A 19,718-nucleotide genomic window follows, 5' to 3' on the forward strand; every position below is an offset into this window, starting at 1 on the left:
AATAAGTTAAGCGATTAGAGTGATCCGAATACATAGTTTTATATAGAATATATAGTAAATTTTTATATATATGTATCCAAATACATGTAAATACAGTGTATGTATTGTAAATCTATGTGTGTGTATACAAATAGTATCTCTACTTGTCTATCTGTTGACAATCTTTAGCACATTAGAAATGATGAAATGGTAAATTATATGTCATCTATAGCAAGAAAGATGAGTGATTCACTGGCGATGGTAATATCTCAGGCCATTGAAACCATCTACCTTTCATTTGCATGATTTGTTCAGCCCATACCCATATGAGTGTGTCTTTATAGTGCCTGATTACCATCATGCCATGTCACATGACTGAAGAATGGATCCATTCCATCCTTAATGAAAAAACATATTTGTCTCTATGACTCTTCACTCCGGGGACCCCCAATGCTGCCTCGAATTTAGTCCTTCCCGGTCTCTCTGGCTTTCTTATAGATTCGGTGTGTTATAAATCTGTGTGCGCTACAGTGGGGCAACACCGGCTGAGGAATAACCCTCCAGAGCGATTGTGCCGGCACTTTAAAAAATAAACCTGTTTGTTGCATCTCCATCATACATTTATCAAATCATTTCAGAGCAACGCTTCGGCTTCTGTCGGCTCCCGCCAAACCAATTTATCTCCTTCTAAACAGGGTCTGTAGCTAAACATGGAGCAGGTGTCGTCAGTCACTGAAGCATCCCAGAATTCCCCCACTTCCTGCTTTCTCAGTGTCCACATTATATCTTGCTTGTTTTTTTTTTACAGCTTAGTAATGCTTTATAGCCTATAAACTACGTATTTACAACAATTTGATGCAGCTCAAGGCTTTTTCCTGCCTAAAGTGAGGAGTCAGCTAAATTTGAACCATTCCCTTGTATCAGTACCTCAATTTTCTGATTCTCCAAGCAAAGTGTGCTGGGGAAATATTCATCCACCTGAAGAAAATGGTTTAGCGATACAAAAAAGTGTCATTTGATGATGAACTCTGGCTTTGCTAACTCATCTTCATCTGTTCTTTTAATGGCATGTAGGTCCCCTAAATCCCAGAGATGAAACAACAATTCTCTGAAACTGATATCAGACATGATGAATGACAGAGTGGCAGCTGGAGAATGTTTTCTGTCACAAAACCTGAAACAGAAGGACAGATGACTCTGTTTTGTAATTTTTTACTGGATAAGTTGTATGCCATTTGCATCACCAAACATAATTGCAAAAATAATGGACCTATATCACTGATATTTCATACAATTTGCATGTTTATGTGAGCAGAAAAAATTCACTAGCTTTGAAATGGATTTCAAGGATTTCAAGGATTTTATTGTCATTCCAAAACATGGTACATGATCTGAAACAAAATTAGTACTGAGATCCGGTTAACACAATCTCAAGTAAATGGACGATCAGCATCTCATTAATAAATAAATACAAATACACAATTGTATCCACAAATATACACACTCAAACTTGAAAAATTAGCACCATAGCAATAAAAGTGCAACATAACTCAAGACAAAAAGTTTGTCATACATTAAAGTAACTTAAATAATTAATACTTTTGTAGAGTCACTTAGTTATTCCATTTGAAAAATAAGAGGGCTTGATGACTTAAGTCAGATAGGAAAAGTTAGGGTTGGATCAAGTAATATAATGAAGGGCTACAAAGACTTTTGGAACAAGAAACACCAAATAAATCCAGCACAGTAAGGCTATAAACCTGCAATATGAAAGTACATAGGGTCATATTTGACTTCGTGTTGACTTTACCGCATTATCGGTGTATTATTCCTAGTACACGTCTAGTTACGGGAGACCTCACTAACAGCTTGATTAAGCTGCGCTGTAGTGGAAGGTGACTGTGGGCTGTGCGGTTTGACAAGGTCCCCGTCAAGCACAGTTCCACATTGATGAATGGTGTTTGGGGATGTGGGGTAATTTTTCCATGACAGGGTGTGGCTCTGGGCGACGTTACTGTTGATTGCTTGTGCTCTACACAGACTGTGCAGAGAGTGGACAATATATTATTGCAGTGTGTTGGTTAAGACTCTGGGCTGGTTATGCAAATGTTGCAGACTCGCTATCGGGTGGGGGTGACCACCTGGACAATTACTAACTGGACAATTAGTAAGAACCCTTGTTGTGCCCTTTAGCAGCGCACTTAACCCCAGGTTGCTCCCGGGGGACTGTAGCTGCAATTAGTGTACTGTAAGTATCTTCTGATACATCTGCTAATGGATAACAGTGGTCTCTACATTTTTTTTGTCTGTGAGTGAAAGAGAGAAAGTGAGTTGAGGGAAGGGCTTGATCATGGTCCTGTGTATCCAGAGGCCTCTCAAAACAGATTCCCTTTCCTTACCACAATTAAAGGGATACTCTACTCGATAATGCACGTTCTCTCATCATCTACTAACCCTCATGCCGTCCCATATGTATATGACTTTATTCTATGGAACAGATAATATTAATAAATGGAAAAATAATCCATCTTTTTGAGCAAGCATAATGCAAGTGGATGAAAATTTCATGGGCAAAGCAGATTTATTGTCAATAGTGTAGCGTGAAGCCCCGGTTACTCAGAGGTCACTTCCAAATAGGGGTGTGCCATATCATACCGTCAAGTCAAGTCAAGTCAAGTCACCTTTATTTATATAGCGCTTTTTACAATACAGATTGTATCAAAGCAGGTATACCGGTATACCAACTGGTATACCGTCCACGATAATACCAGTATACATTTTTACATGATAAAAAAGTGTCATATCGCGATATCAATTATATAGCGACTCGATGACGTATGGCGCATTTACGTTCCCTAGCAGGCACAACAACAACACCTGTCTGAGCGCGAGAGCAGCCTGTCAGCCTCCGATGACGATTTAGCAATTTCACAAACAGCTTGAGTGTTCAGCGGGGCTGCCGACGCGCGTCTTCTCTCGCGCGCGTTTAGGAGTCGGGACATGACTGAATGGTCTCTTTTACAATCGGGCCATCAGTGCATCGTAACTAAAGTTGATCATTTTCAAGTCTTCTTAATTCTTATCAGTTTAAACATTCAAGCGGTTTTAAACTATCCAGTAAGCTACTCGCGCACTCTCTGAGAGAGTTGCACTGCGTGCATACATAGAGTAGCCTACAGCTCGCGAGAAACTAAAGTTATCTTTCGCGGTTTATATCGCTTTAATTGGGGGAAAAACGCTAACTTGTGTAAAACTTCCGGTCTTGGTAAGTATACTCATAAACACAGTCGGTTATATATAAAACGCATGTGACAGTGTGACAGACAGTATAATGAAAACAGCAATGGATCCGTGCACTAGCTGTAAAAGTGACAGCAGCCACAGGCTATGCGTCTGTCATTAATGTTGTCGTCAAAACAACAAAAGATAGCTTTAATTGTAATGAATGAGAATTATTAGCCTATGTATTTAATTTAATCAGGAAACAGAACTAAAAGACTATGTGCTATTTTACATTTGATTACTTTATTATGTTTCTGTAGTATTTCTGAATACTGGTGTTAAACCTACACACATTTAACATTTAATTCAAAGATTGAAATCAAGCTTCCTTGTGTTGTGTAAACTCTTAACAACAAAATTACCACATTGTAAAAACGCAATGAGTGAGCAAACATTTAGGCGAGATAAACATAATAAGAAATATTTTTCAACAACAACAAAAAAAATTTCTATATCGTCATAAATATCATTATCGCAAATATTCTTGAAATATCGTGATAGAATTTTGAGGCTATATCGCACACCCCTACTTCCAAACCAAGCAGCTTTGTTTTGGTAAACCTGGTGAATTTGTGTGTTAAAAATTCGACAAACTTGACTGCGATGTGAAAGTCGTGTGGGGTAAGTTTTAGCCTCAAATGCCATCACCTGAAATTTAAGATCTTGTTGGGTCTTTTGAGATGATTTCGTCGTTGGAGCTTCGCTGTACAAAGGTAACTGTGCTTGGAAAGACAGATGAAAGCTGTTACTTGACTACACAAAAACCTGCTGTCAGTGTTGTATGTAGTACTTGAGACTGGCCATGATTCCAAGAGCGTATTGTAATGGTCTTGCGATGGACTCGGAAACATTTGGACTTTATCTCAAAGGCACAAACACTGAAAATAGTCTTTAGTCTGTGCAGACTGTGCTATCATGTAAACTAGTCTTCATTCACCCCAAAGGAATCGTTTAGACCCTCTTCTGTTCTCTGTCTTGATTCAGACTTGACCCTCTTCTGTTCTCTGTCTTGATTCAGACTCCACCCTCTTTTGTTCTCTGCCTTGATTCAGACTCTACCCTCTTCTGTTCTCTGTCTTGATTCAGACTCTACCCTCTTCTGTTCTCTGTCTTGATTCGAACTCGACCCTCTTCTGTTCTCTGTCTTGATTCAGACTCGACCCTCTTCTGTTCTCTGTCTTGATTCAGACTTGACCCTCTTCTGTTCTCTGTCTTAATTCGGACTTGACCCTCTTCTGTTCTCTGTCTTGATTCAGACTCTACCCTCTTCTGTTCTCTGTCTTGATTCAGACTCTACCCTCTTCTGTTCTCTGTCTTGATTCAGACTCGACCCTCTTCTGTTTTCTGTCTTAATTCGGACTCGACCCTCTTCTGTTCTCTGTCTTGATTCGAACTCGACCCTCTTCTGTTCTCTGTCTTGAATCAGACTCGACCCTCTTCTGTTCTCTGTCTTGATTCAGACTTGACCCTCTTCTGTTCTCTGTCTTGATTCATACTCGACCCTCTTCTGTTCTCTGTCTTGATTCAGACTCGACCCTCTTCTGTTCTCTGTCTTGATTCGAACTCGACCCTTTTCTGTTCTCTGTCTTAATTCGGACTTGACCCTCTTCTGTTCTCTGTCTTGATTTGACTCGACCCTCTTCTGTTCTTTCTCTTGATTCGGACTTGACCCTCTTCTGTTCTCTGTCTTGTTTCGGACTCGACCCTCTTCTGTTCTCTGTCTTATTTCGGACTCGACCCTCTTCTGTTCTCGGTCTTGATTTGATTCGACCCTCTTCTGTTCTCTGTCTTGATTCAGACTCGACCCTCTTCTGTTCTCTGTCTTGTTTCGGTCTCGACACTCTTCTGTTCTCTGTCTTGTTTCGGTCTCGACCCTCTTCTGTTCTCTGTCTTGATTCGGACTCAACCCTCTTCTGGTCTCAGTCTTGATTCGGACTCGACCGTCTTCTGTTCTCTGTCTTGATTCGGACTCCACCCTCTTCTGGTCTCAGTCTTGATTCGGACTCCACCCTCTTCTGTTCTCTGTCTTGATTCGGACTCCACCCTCTTCTGTTCTCAGTCTTGATTCGGACTCCACCCTCTTCTGGTCTCAGTCTTGATTCGGACTCGACCCTCTTCTGTTCTCTGTCTTGATTCGGACTCCACCCTCTTCTGGTCTCAGTCTTGATTCGGACTCCACCCTCTTCTGTTCTCTGTCTTGATTCGGACTCCACCCTCTTCTGGTCTCAGTCTTGATTCGGACTCGACCCTCTTCTGTTCTCTGTCTTGATTCGGACTCGACCCTCTTCTGTTCTCAGTCTTGTTTCGGACTCAACCCTCTTCTGTTCTCTGTCTTGAATCGGACTCGACCCTCTTCTGTTCTCTCTCTTGAATCGGACTTGACCCTCTTCTGTTCTCTCTCTTGAATTGGACTCAACCTTCTTCTGTTCTCGGTCTTGATTCGGACTCGACCCTGTTCTGTTCTCTCTCTTGATTCAGACTCGACCCTCTTCTGGTCTCAGTCTGGATTCAGACTCCACCCTCGTCTCGGTCTTGATTCGAACTCGATCCTCTTCTGTTCTCAGTCTTGAATCGGACTCAATCCTCTTCTGATCTCAGTCTTGATTCGGACTCCACCCTCATCTCGGTCTTGATTTGGACCCTAGCCTCCTCTGGTCTTGGTCTTGACTCATACTCAATCTACTCAGATCTGGACTACATCACTGCTCGCTGTAGCTCAGTTATAATGGAACATGTTAACACTTGATTTCAAATTCCAAATCATATTTACCCACCCCTAAAATAAATAAATCTAATTGCTAACTTTCATTTATCCTTTTACATGTCAGACACTTCTTTCTGTCAAAAAAGACGTTTCTTGGGAGAATAGTCTTATGAAGTGGACCAGACTTTGCTGATAACAAAAGTCTGGCTTGTGTCAGACTTGTACAGTCTGTTAACCAACAGTACCACACATCAAACCTATCTGTTCTGGTTTGATATCTGTCCAAATCATTTAGTCATCAGTCTTCACATCTGTCCTCTTGTGTTTCCCAGCAGCTGTTATTTCCTGTTTTCCAGTTTTCACATGCCATACACCTGCCAAACACGGCTAGCAGAGCCTGACATGCAATAACTCAGGCAATTGCTGCACATCATTCACGCAGCAATCAGTCTAACTGGACGCTCGTCATTGATCATCTGTTGCGTACACTAGAAAGCAGCCCTCAGGTGTGCACATGCCACTGTTTGCCACCTATCAGTCATAAAATACATGTTTATCCTAGCCGCAAGTGAACCCCTATTCACATTTCATTGTTTTTGCGACCCATCTGAACAGCCAAGTTTTGGGTCACAACTCAAATTAGGGAAACACTGAGATAAATCACATTGAATTGAGAATATAATCTCCAGACGGACTCTGAGATCCTTCTGAAATAATTATCCATTTGCTCTGACATCGGTTTCTGTTGTTCGTGTTTGCCCTGTGGCAGTTTCAGAGTAGACTTATGCTGTCTACGTCTCAGTCTTATCGCATAATCACAGCGCCCCAGCCAAGGACTGCAGGCCCACAGGCTAAACCTGATTTAGATAAATAAGACCTGTTAGATAGAGTAGCTTTGCACTACTGACAAATAAGCCTGTCTGTACGAATAAAACGGTGTGTGTGTGTCTTGGTGTAGTTGTTTTTGCTTTTCCATAGGGGGACCAAATGCGCTTGTACAGTAATTGTATTACATATACATACTTCTTTCAAAACATTAAACAAATTTTAATGTTCCAAACTTTTGACTGGTAGTGACATATATGATGCAGACTTCAAAATGTACTTCATAGCAATCCCAGTCATGACTTTATTTTTCATTTTAATGCACTTGTAAAAAATAAAAAAACAGCATGTGTGTGAGTGCTTATGCTTGTAAATCTGCATATTGCTGCATATTGAACTTTTGTGTTGGAGTCATTAGATGGAAGCCAATAATTTTGTTGTGGGCATTTTGTTGGGTCAACACAACTTCCTTTTTAATATTATATTGATGGGCTTTAATAACCAAGTGACCTAATTTTTGTTGGCGATAACGCTGAAACAAACATCTCTGGGCATTAGTCAAGCCCCATTGGACAGTAATAATCTGATGAAAAGTGATGTTGAACAGTTATTGTATATCTTGTAGTTTGCCATCGAGGGCGTATGACAAGACTATGTGATCGCTCTGAAGTCTTTATAGGACAGTAGCCATCTAGAATCGTCTACCGCACTAATTGCACAGTGGCTGATTAGCAATTGTAAGTGGTTGGTGGACGTGCTGTTGATAGGAGAAATGCTGATGGGGTGGTTTTCCTGTTAACCTGGTGGTGTACTGTACATGGCATAATTAAATTGCCCCATGTCTCCTAACCCCACTGTAATATTAGCAGAGCTTATACAGTCATTCATCAAAAAAATCCCTCGTCAGAGATGCCGTACAGGACTAGCGGAACCTGCTAAGTTAGCACACAGCTGTTTGTGGCGTGAAGGAAACACTGAGAACAGTCAACGAAACAGACCTAAAATTTCCTTTCTCAGCATATATGGCTTTACTAGCTTACTAATAAGTGCTCTTTTCTCTAGTTCTGATCATTTAGTTGTTTTATACTAATATTTGACTTTGCATTATCTTAGTTATTACATGATTTCAATATTTCGACATTAAATATTGATTTTAGTTGAAATATATACTATAAATATATATATATATATATATATATATATATATATATATATATATATATATAATATTTTGCATACAGAAATCTCTATGCAAAAACTATAATAATTTAAAATTTCAGTCACTATTAGTGTTTTTAAAAGAATTATCTTTTGCTCACCAAAGCTGTAATGTGTGTGTGTGTATATATATATATATATATATATATATATATATATATATATATATATATATATATATATATATATATACACAGTGTATACGTATATACATATTCTGTTTTCTATTATATTATATATAAATCTATTTAAAAAAAGGTAAAATAATAATAATAATTGTAGTTGCTGTTCATAGTTAGGTAACTGTTATGTAATTTGCCATTTCCATAATTTAAAAATTTGTGTACATTTAGAAAATTTGAAGATTTAATTTAGTAAAAATCTTCATATAAGCAAACATACTTAATCCTAATCACTATTCTTATTTTTTTCACATATAAAACGATCTTCAAGTTTAAATAAATCTAATGTATTTTGGCAAATGAAAAGAAATTAAAACTAGATCAATTAGTTCTACAGGCTGGCTATACAATTGAATTTGTATTCAAGATTTATCTTATGTATTTAACGTTGTTGGTGGTTAAACCCTGTGAGTTTGGCACTGACTTCACCTGGAGAGAACTTCAGCTGACCTCTGACCAGCCAGACTCGGATCCTTTCTTTGTGGAGTGATTTATGTGTCTTCCTTCATATCGATCGTCTTCGGCTATGATCAAAGGTACACCTAAAAGCCAGCGCTGAGAGAGACCATTATTGTGGATTTGGCTTTGCTCATACATTATTTATCTCCTTGAGCCTGTTCTATATGCCATTATGGACATTATGAAAGAAGGGAGCCACTGCCTCACCGTTTACTTAGTGTAAGCACAGGATGCCGGGACGCAAGATCGGATGCAGGGTCATAAAAATGCCATAAAGAGGATATTGAGATGCTCTCCTGCCACAGAATGTGCAACATTCCCTATTGGAAATGCGCCCCTGATTTAGGCAAAGAGAGATGGAGTTGTTTTTCATGGTGTCTGTGAGATGCAGTGAGGGTTCGGGCTGGAAGTGTTCAGTGAGTTAGAGCGGGATGTGTGGGCTATGGCTTTCAGTTTGTTAGCAGTGTGATAGTGATGGATGTAGCTGGTGTAATATCTGCTGGTTTCTCTCTTTTTTTTCCTAGAGCAAAGCTCGTGTTGAAGTCATGACGCTGGATTTGGCTTCCTTGAGGAGTTGCCGAGAGTTTGCCGAGATCTTCAAAGCCAGGAAACTGTAAGTAATACAAGATACAACAGAATTATAATGCAAGGATGAACTGCTTCTGGCTAGATCATCATGAAAAGCTTTCCACTGGCTCTGTCCTGAGACTGAACCCCCCCACCGGCTCCATTAACGAACTATCACATCAGAGAAGGGGCCAAAGGTCTCCCCTCTTTCATCCTGGGCCCGTCCCTCTCGCTGCTCAATACGGTATCCGCACCTTAGCTATAGCTCCATCAATCAGGGATTGGGAAGTCCTTCACAGGCTCCTGGTGAAATCAATGACTGTTACCCGCTTTCGGGAAGTTCAGCTGCACTGCGCAGAACTGTGGACAGGACAGTCTATACATGTGTGGTGAAAATACATACATACATAAATATTTGAATTCATTCATTAATGAATAATATAATTTATTAATTTGTTATTATTTTTGTTTATTCTTATGTTGCTATTAAATAAATAAATAAATAGTTTCATTATTTTGTTTATAAATAATATACATTATTTTATTTTTTTATATGCACACCCATTTTATGTTAGTGTATAATTATTACATACATATATACATACATAAACAGTTTTATTAATTCATTTATAAATACTATATTTTATTATTGTTTTATTGTTTTGTTGCTGATAAATAAAAAGACAGATAGATAGAGAGATAGAGAGATAGTTATATAGATAGACAGACAGACAGACAGACAGACAGACAGACATAGACAGATAGATAGATAGATAGATAGATAGATAGATAGATAGATAGACAGAGAGACAGACAGACAGATAGATAGATAGACAGACAGACAGACAGACAGTGACAGATAGATAGATAGATAGATAGATAGATAGATAGATAGATAGACAGACAGACAGACAGACAGATAGATAGATAGATAGATAGAGAGATAGAGAGATAGAGAGATAGATAGATAGATAGATAGATAGATAGATAGATAGATAGATAGATAGATAGACAGAGAGACAGAGAGACAGACAGATAGATAGATAGATAGATAGAGAGATAGATAGATAGATAGATAGATAGATAGATAGACAGAGAGACAGACAGACAGACAGATAGATAGATAGATAGATAGATAGATAGATAGATAGATAGAGAGATAGATAGATAGATAGATAGATAGATAGATAGATAGATAGATAGATAGATAGATAGATAGATAGACAGAGAGACAGAGAGACAGATAGATAGATAGATAGATAGATAGAGAGATAGATAGATAGATAGATAGAGAGATAGAGAGATAGAGAGATAGATAGATAGATAGATAGACAGAGAGACAGACAGACAGATAGATAGAGAGATAGAGAGATAGAGAGATAGATAGATAGACAGAGAGACAGAGAGACAGAGAGACAGATAGATAGATAGATAGATAGATAGATAGATAGATAGATAGATAGATAGATAGATAGATAGACAGAGAGACAGAGAGACAGAGAGACAGACAGACAGATAGATAGATAGATAGATAGAGAGATAGAGAGATAGAGAGATAGATAGATAGATAGATAGATAGATAGACAGAGAGACAGACAGACAGATAGATAGATAGATAGATTCTATTCTATTTCTATTATCATATCAATACAGTGTTTTTTAATCTGTAAACATTCATTAGTCTGTGATGGTGAGCTGCAGTGATCAGTAATTAGGCTAATGAGGCATAATGATGATTTAATATAGACGCGTCTAGAATATTGTCTTTGCTCTGAGAGAACTGTGTCCGTTCAGATGTAATACCTTGTGCTGTAGTAAAAGAAATGTGAAGTATGGATTATATTGAAATAATAATAATAATAGTAACTTTTGTTGTTTTATCATTAATTGAGTGTTATTGGTGTTTTGGTGTTAAATCAGGCATATTGTAGTCTGGAATGACTGTGTTTGAGTTGTTCTTATACGGAGTTCCTCAGTGTTCCTCGACCTTCACCGCTCCATCCAGTGTGTGTGAGTGTGTGTGTGTGTTAGAGGTGTGTGGGGGTGTCCCGGGCCCTCGAGGGCCTGCAGGACTCATCTGGCCCCCGGCCGGCCCCGGGGCACGACAGCAGCAGAGCTTGGTCAGCAGCCAGAGTCCTGGAGGTGACCCAACCCCCGTTCCCGCCGTTCCCCCCCGCTCCCCCCGCCCCCCTTCAGTCAACGCTACTTCCTTAAACACTGACTGTCTGAGTGAGGATCTCTGAGCAGTGTTTCCACAAGTGACCCTGAGAAGGATGTGTGTTTTGGGCCCTAAGACCCAGTTTTAGCCCTGCCGAAAGCCTAGATGTGAAGCTAAGCATGTTGCTAAGCTAACAGTGCAATATTCATACGCGCATACAGACGCACACGCAGGTATCTGGGCAGAATAGCTAATGTTGAATTTCAACAGCAATGTTTTGTGTAAGTCACGCTGTACACAAAGACTGCACTGTGCGGCTCACTGTGTGTGGTCTGGCTTTGCTTTGTTTTGTCTGTTTTTTTATTTTTTGCGTTCTGTGTTTTGTTTTGCCTTTGTGTTGTTTTGCTTCAGTTTGGGTTGTGTCATGTTTCGTTCTGATTTGTCTTGTTTTATTTGCTTTACCTTTGTGTTGTATTGCTTTAGGTTCTGTTCTGTTTTACTCTTCGTATTCCATTTTGTTTTTGTATTTTATGTTGTACTTTGCTTTTGTTTTGTTTTGTTTTGCTTTGCTTGTCCTGTCTTTTGTTCTGCTTTTTGTGTTTTATTTTGCTTTGCTTTGTTTTTATGTTGTTTTGCTTTCGTGTTTTGTTTAGTTTGTTTTACCATTGTGTTATATTACTTTGGGCACGTTTCTTTTGTTCTGTTCCATTTTGTCCTGTTTTTCTTTTTGTGTTTAATTTTGCTTTGCTTTTTGTGAATTGTTTTGTTTTGCTGCTTTGTGATTTGTTTTGTTGAAAATGCTGTCTATGAGAAGTGTTTTGGAGCAGAGCCAAGTGTATCGCAGGATTGTTTAGGCTTATCTGGGTCTGTATGCATTCATGTTTGTGTACAGCTAGTGTTGCTGTGTGTGTGTGAATGCGTTTTCGTTTCGAGTGTCTTGGCTTGTTGGCTAAAGTGCCGGATCGGGTTTGTGCGGATCTTTCCCGTGTCTGTACCTCAGCCTCCCAAACACATCTGGTCTGCTCCGATCATAATGGAAGCTGTTAGCCTTTAATAAGAGCAGAGATTAAACTATTAGTCCGGGACCCAAGGCATTTATCTGGCCCAGTGACCCACAGTTAGTGTGGGGATTGAGAGGGCTTTCTCCCTGCCGCTTTGAACATCCAGTTTCCATATTTCCCCTGTCTGTCTCTCCACTTCACAGCTCAGGAGAGTTGCCAATGAAAGGTTTGAGACTCACACATGAAAGTAGCGCTTTGACTCTTCAAAGTAAACACACGTTATGCACATTTGTTTGGCTGAAAGCAAATATAAGCTCCTGGGGTTTGTTTCCTACAGAGAGGTGTTCTACAAGTAAGGTTTGACCTAAACCGTTGTTCAGATCCCTAATCCTGCGTATGCAACATATCTAAATATCTTAATGTGTTTAGCCGAGTAACCTGTGATGACCTCATCTGCTCTCCAGCTCATGTGACCCGATCAACCCGAGTGAGTGAGGGAATGAATGGATGAATATCCTCTCTCTTCCCGGCCAAGGTTGTATTTCTTCATTAGCGGTTCCCAGGATGTGTGTGTGTGTGTGTGTGTGTGTGTGTGTGTCCCGGAGGAGGTGGAGTAGATTAATTCTCATCAGAATGGAGAGGTGCTCAGGTGTGAATGGCAGAAGGCAGCTGGTGAGACCACAACACGCCTCCCTGTTTCTGTTTCCGTCGAGATGTCTGCCGGCACACACACACACACACACACACACACACACACACACACACACACACACACACACACACACACACACACACACACACACACACACACACACACACACACACACACACACTAACAGTTACTGCCATTGGAGCTTAATTCAATCACAGCTGCTTTCGCCACTTTCTTCCTACCCCGTTTTCTTTTGTAGCCGTTGTAAACCCCCACCTTCCCGCGCTCACTCCTTCTCTCTCTTTGTTCTTCACCCTCAGTGTGTTCAGGTGGGCACGGGAAACACATTTACATGCACTTATCATCCCTTTGTTCTCATCGGGTTCTGTAGTGTTTAACTCGGTCTGCTGTGAAGTGTACTTGATCGCCTATGATGTTTAATTTCACTGTGTATTGATTCCTTGTGGACAAATTCCTGACTCAAGGTGTTCAATCCGAGAGAAATGCAATAAAGCCACTCAGATATGCAACAGAAAAATGCTAATATTCTCACCAAAACTAGTTATATAGTAATTATTTAAGTCTCTGAGAAAAGTTTGCATTATTGTGTGTCAATCAAGCTGTCTATGGTAAATCACATGATCTACTCCTATTGCAGTAAGTTTATTGATAAGCTAATTTTGTTTTGTTTTCAACAATAAATGCTTTGTTTTATTTGTTATTATGAGATGTCCCTCTCCACAAAGTATGCAATCCTGGCTTATAATTTGTTTTGTTTTCCCCCAAAAAGTTGTATAGGAATTTGGAGCAGATAAATTAATATGTTGTGTTAATAATAAATTAAAAGTGATATGATTATACATTTCTTTTTAAATGTTATGATTGATGAATCATGTAAGAACTGACAAAACATAAGCGTAGAAAACATAGACGTCACCTGGGGAAGGAGACAACTATAATTCTCCTAATAGTGAAACTGTACGTTTATCAGCTTCAAGAAGAGCGCCGTTATTTCCTCACTACTGACAACATCATGGAGCTTTAAAGTTTTTAAACTATTTTACTGATGTCTCCCCGTTCCTCTGCGAGTGTGTGTCCGTACGTATGAGTGTTTGAGCGGGATATAGAGAGTCTGAGCTTTCTCTACATAATAAACAGTCATTTTGTGGCGAAGCATGGAAATAATCTGTCATTTTTGTTTACTATATTTATTTTCTTGGTCCGTGTCGTTGTGGGTTTAGTATGGAAGCTTGTTTTTTTTCTGCCTCAGAATGAAAAATAAAAAAGGTAATTGCGACTTTTTATCTCACAATTCTGACTTTATTTCTCAGATTTGCGAGATATAAAGTCAGAATTGCAAGATATAAAGTCAGAATTGCGAGATATAAAGTCAGAATTGCGTGATATAAAGTCAGAATTGCGTGTTATAAAGTCAGAATTGCGTGATATGAAGTCAGAATTGCGTGATATGAAGTCGCAATTGCGTGATATAAAGTCAGAATTGCGAGATATAAAGTCAGAATTGCGTTATATAAAGTCAGAATTGCGTGATATAAAGTCAGAATTGCGTGTTATAAAGTCAGAATTGCGTGATATAAAGTCAGAATTGCGAGATATAAAGTCAGAATTGCGTGATATAAAGTCAGAATTGCGTGATATAAAGTCAGAATTGCGAGATATAAAGTCAGAATTGCGTGATATAAAGTCAGAATTGCGTGATATAAAGTCAGAATTGCGAGATATAAAGTCAGAATTGCGTGATCTAAAGTCGCAATTGCGTGATATAAAGTCAGAATTGCGAGATATAAAGTCAGAATTGCGAGATATAAAGTCAGAATTGCAAGATATAAAGTCAGAATTGCGTGATATAAAGTCAGAATTGCGTGATATAAAGTCAGAATTGCGTGATATAAAGTCAGAATTGCGTGATATAAAGTCCGAATTGCGTGATATAAAGTCCAAATTGCGTGATATAAAGTCAGAATTGCGTGATATAAAGTCAGAATTGTGTGATATAAAGTCAGAATTGTGTGATATAAAGTCAGAATTGTGTGATATAAAGTCAGAATTGCGTGATATAAAGTCAGAATTGCGGGATATAAAGTCAGAATTGCGAGATATAAAGTCAGAATTGCGGGATATAAAGTCAGAATTGCGGGATATAAAGTCAGAATTGTGTGATATAAAGTCAGAATTGTGTGATATAAAGTCAGAATTGCGGGATATAAAGTCAGAATTGTGTGATATAAAGTCAGAATTGTGTGATATAAAGTCAGAATTGTGTGATATAAAGTCAGAATTGCGGGATATAAAGTCAGAATTGCGTGATATAAAGTCAGAATTGTGTGATATAAAGTCAGAATTGCGTGATATAAAGTCAGAATTGAGTGATATAAAGTCAGAATTGCGTGATATAAAGTCAGAATTGCGTGTTATAAAGTCAGAATTGTGAGTTATAAAGTCACAATTGCGTGTTGTAAAGTCAGCTTTGCGATATATATAGTCGCAATTGCGTGATATAAAGTCAGAATTGCGTGATATAAAGTCGCAATTGCGTGTTATAAAGTCAGAATTGTGAGATATAAACTATTCTGAGAGGAAAAAAGTCAGTCTTTTTTTTCCCCATAGAATTGGACTTTATAACTCGCAATTGCGAGTTTATATCCTACAATTCTGAGAAAATATGTCAGAATTGCGAGAAAGAAAGTCAGAATTCTTAGTTTTCTCTCGCAATTCTGACTTAATAACACGCAATTGCGACTTTATATCACGCAATTCTGACTTTACATCTCGCAATTCTGAGAAATAAAGTCAGAATTGCGAGATGTAAACTCGCAATTGTGAGAAAAAAAGTCAGAATTGTGAATTATTATTATTATTATTAATTTATTTAGTTTTTTTTTATAATGTATACATTTATAACACTATACTTTGTATTATATAATCTTTAGAACAAATGACAGAAAACTAGATAGCACTGCTGAAGGTTTTCTAATCCAGCGTCTGTGGGAGTGATGGTCTTTTCTCTTCTAACTGCCATTAACAATCTCTCTCTATTTTTTTCCCTTCTTTAAATTTGTAAAAACAATATTGTGGAGTTTTTCTTTTGCTATTTGAGCAAATGGAAGCACAAAAATATATATTTAATGTAGTCTCTTGTTTACCACTATAGAAGTCCTTTCTGAGAGCCTACTCAGCTCTGATTGGTCAGATGGTGTGATTGGTCTGCTCTGTTCTGCTCTGATTGTTCAGATGGTGTGATTGGTCTGCTCTGCTCTGATTGTTCAGATGGTGTGATTGGTCTGCTCTGCTCTGATTGGTCAGATGGTGTGATTGGTCTGCTCTGCTCTGATTGTTCAGATGGTGTGATTGGTCTGCTCTGCTCTGATTGTTCAGATGGTGTGATTGGTCTGCTCTGCTCTGATTGGTCAGATGGTGTGATTGGTCTGCTCTGCTCTGAATGGTCAGATGGTGTGATTGGTCTGCTCTGATTGGTCAGATGGTGTAATTGGTCTGCTCTGCTCTGATTGTTCAGATGGTGTGATTGGTCTGCTCTGCTCTGATTGGTCAGATGGTGTGATTGGTCTGCTCTGCTCTGATTGGTCAGATGGTGTGATTGGTCTGCTCAGCTCTGATTGGTCAGATGGTGTGATTGGTCTGCTCTGCTCTGATTGGTCAGATGGTGTGATTGGTCTGCTCTGCTCTGATTGGTCAGATGGTGTGATTGGTCTGCTCAGCTCTGATTGGTCAGATGGTGTGATTGGTCTGCTCAGCTCTGATTGGTCAGATGGTGTGATTGGTCTGCTCTGCTCTGGTCTGATTGGTCAGATGGTGTGATTGGTCTGCTCTGCTCTGCTCTGATTGGTCAGATGGTGTGATTGGTCTGCTCTGCTCTGATTGGTCAGATGGTGTGATTGGTCTGCTCTGCTCTGATTGGTCAGATGGTGTGATTGGTCTGCTCTGCTCCGGTCTGATTGGTCAGATGGTGTGATTGGTCTGCTCTGCTCTGATTGGTCAGATGGTGTGATTGGTCTGCTCAGCTCTGATTGGTCAGATGGTGTGATTGGTCTGCTCTGCTCTGATTGGTCAGATGGTGTGATTGGTCTGCTCAGCTCTGATTGGTCAGATGGTGTGATTGGTCTGCTCAGCTCTGATTGGTCAGATGGTGTGAATGGTCTGCTCTGCTCTGATTGGTCAAATGGTGTGATTGGTCTGCTCTGCTGTGATTGGTCAGATAGTGTTATTGATTGGTCTGCTCTGCTCTGATTGGTCAGATGACCATCTCATCAGAGTGGATTTGCTTTGGCAGCAGAAAACAGTATCTTCTCGACATGAACAACACAAACCAAACTCTTCCAGTCTCAGATAAACTGCAGTGTTTAATGGGCGGGGCAAAGCAGATGTTGTTCGCCGACAGCCAATGAAGACCATAGAATGGCATTATGCAAATTAGTTGCAAACCTACGCAGGTTCTGCAGGAAGTGAGACTGGAATCACTGACGACTCGTTTCAGCAGTTCAGAATCACTTCTATCTTTTAGGAGACAATAACTCCATTTATCTGCTCTTTGAACTTTGAAACTTTGCAGAGCTTTTACATTTACAAACAACTTTATTACACACTACATGACACGCAAATCTGAAAAAACAATAGAGGCACTTTTGTTTACTACAGCTTGCAAGCCACTTCGATAAACGTCTTTCATGGAATCCCTCTACAATGAAAGCACAACACACTGGTAAAATGTAATGGCTGACAACTAAATATGAAATGTATATATTACATTGCATAATTGTATGTATATAATAGCACATTGTGTATATAAAGTAAATGTAAACAATACTTCTAGTACTGCTGTTGTAATATAATGGCAGGTTTATAGACAGAGACAGTATTGAGCATGGACGGCCGGGCACTGAACTGACTTCGCTAAATAGACTTTGATATATCAAAAACTTTTTCCTTTATTGTTTTACATGCGTTCTACATATAACGTGTGCACCTCCTGTTTTCTCTTTAAACTGAGGTTGCGTTTAAATGTCAGAGATGCCACAGAAGAACCATTTTCAGTTCCCTAAAGAACCTTTCTTAAAATATATATTTTTTTATCTTTGTGTGAAGAACATTTTAATAATATTAAGATCCTTTTAAGAATCTTTTGTGCAATGGAAATATTCCTTGGATGATAAAGGACATCAATGCCAGTTACGAACCTTATATACAGCTAGAAAAAAGACTTCATAACAAAGAGATCCATAGATGTACATCATTTATATTTAACATCTCATTGCCCATAAAACCTTGGCGCTGTGAGAATAGTCTTTTACAGTGTGTGTGTTATCAGAGTCTCCACAGAATCACTCTTACCGCCGTGGCTTTGCTAATGACGTGTGTTTGTGGGTGCCGTCTGTGTAACAGCGTTTATGTGTGTCTGTCTATTTTAAAGCATCTCTCTGTTAGCCACACATTTTCTCGGCGGCCCATAAACGCAGGTCTTAATGACGGCCGGCCGGAGTGGAGGGAGACAAAAGCAATCATTCTTTTATGGGCAGAGATTATTCTCAGGTCAAAGGTCGTGCCCTGGGGGTTCTTTAAAGTAAGTATGGAGCGTTATTCCTCCCGGCTCGCTCGTTTCCGCCCCCGCTCGCCCCGACACGTAAATTGCACATTTGTGGAAGACCCCCCTGATCGCATTAATAAGTTTAAAGGGAGTTTTTATATTATGTGGCCTGAGCTATTAAAACCATTTGTTAGCTTTTTGCTTATGAAGACACGCCTGGCGGGGGGGTGTCTCAGAACGAGCGTGCGAGCCGCAGTTGTTCAATCATAAGACACAACAGTAGGATTATCATGCAAACATCAACGCTGCTTCCCACAGAGGCCCATTTCCAAATCAACTGGAGAAATTACATTTTGAGAGAGAGAGAGAGAGGGAGATTAAGAAGAAATGTTTTCTTCCTACGAAGAGTTCGGAGTACGATATCTTGAAATACCTCCATTGCATCATCAGGGGCCACTGTCTGTGTTTTCTGGCTCTCAGAAGAAGAGCTTCAAAACTATAGCTTGATGTTTGTGTGTGTGTATTTTCTGAAGTAAATGAGAGTGGTGCTCGTGGTCTGCATAAAACTGGCCATCAAAGAGTTTTGCTACATGGTTTCTAGTTTTTCATGGGTGGTTTCTATGTGGTTTATTGGTAATTGACACTTGGTTTACTGATCCATCCCTCCATCCATCCACCCATCCCTCCCTCCATCCACACCTCCATCCCTCCATCCACCCATCCCTCCATCCATCCATCCCTCCATCCATTCATCCCTCCATCCATCCCTCTATCCATCCATCCATCCATCCATCCCTCCATCCATTCATCCCTCCATCCATCCCTCCCTCCATCCATCCCTCCCTCTATCCATCCACCCATCCATCCCTCCATCCATCCCTCCATCCATCCCTCCATCCATCCATCCCTCCATCCATTCATCCCTCCATCCATCCCTCTTCCATCCATCCCTCCATCCATTCATCCCTCCATCCATCCCTCTATCCACCCATCCATCCATCCCTCCATCCATCCATCCCTCCATCCATCCATCCATCCATCCATCCATCCCTCCATCCATTCATCCCTCCATCCATCCCTCCATCCCTCTATCCATCCATCCCTCCATCCATCCATCCATCCATCCATCCC

At 39.7% G+C, this 19,718-nt stretch overlaps 1 protein-coding gene across 3 annotated transcripts in view; it reads left to right on the plus strand.

The window, feature by feature from the left end:
• wwox (WW domain containing oxidoreductase) overlaps window positions 1–19,718 on the plus strand; it is a 273,547-nt gene that overhangs the window by 71,591 nt on the left and 182,238 nt on the right. For all 3 annotated transcript variants that reach the window (XM_077222507.1, XM_077222508.1, XM_077222510.1), the window contains exon 6: window positions 9,174–9,262. In XM_077222507.1, coding sequence (XP_077078622.1) covers window positions 9,174–9,262 — 89 coding nt within the window. The remainder of the gene's footprint in view (window positions 1–9,173; window positions 9,263–19,718) is intronic.

The sequence above is a fragment of the Siphateles boraxobius genome, unplaced genomic scaffold (assembly GCF_051911475.1).
Source record: "Siphateles boraxobius isolate OS27281-9 unplaced genomic scaffold, OSU_SipBor_1 88, whole genome shotgun sequence".
NCBI classification, from domain to species: domain Eukaryota; kingdom Metazoa; phylum Chordata; class Actinopteri; order Cypriniformes; family Leuciscidae; genus Siphateles; species Siphateles boraxobius.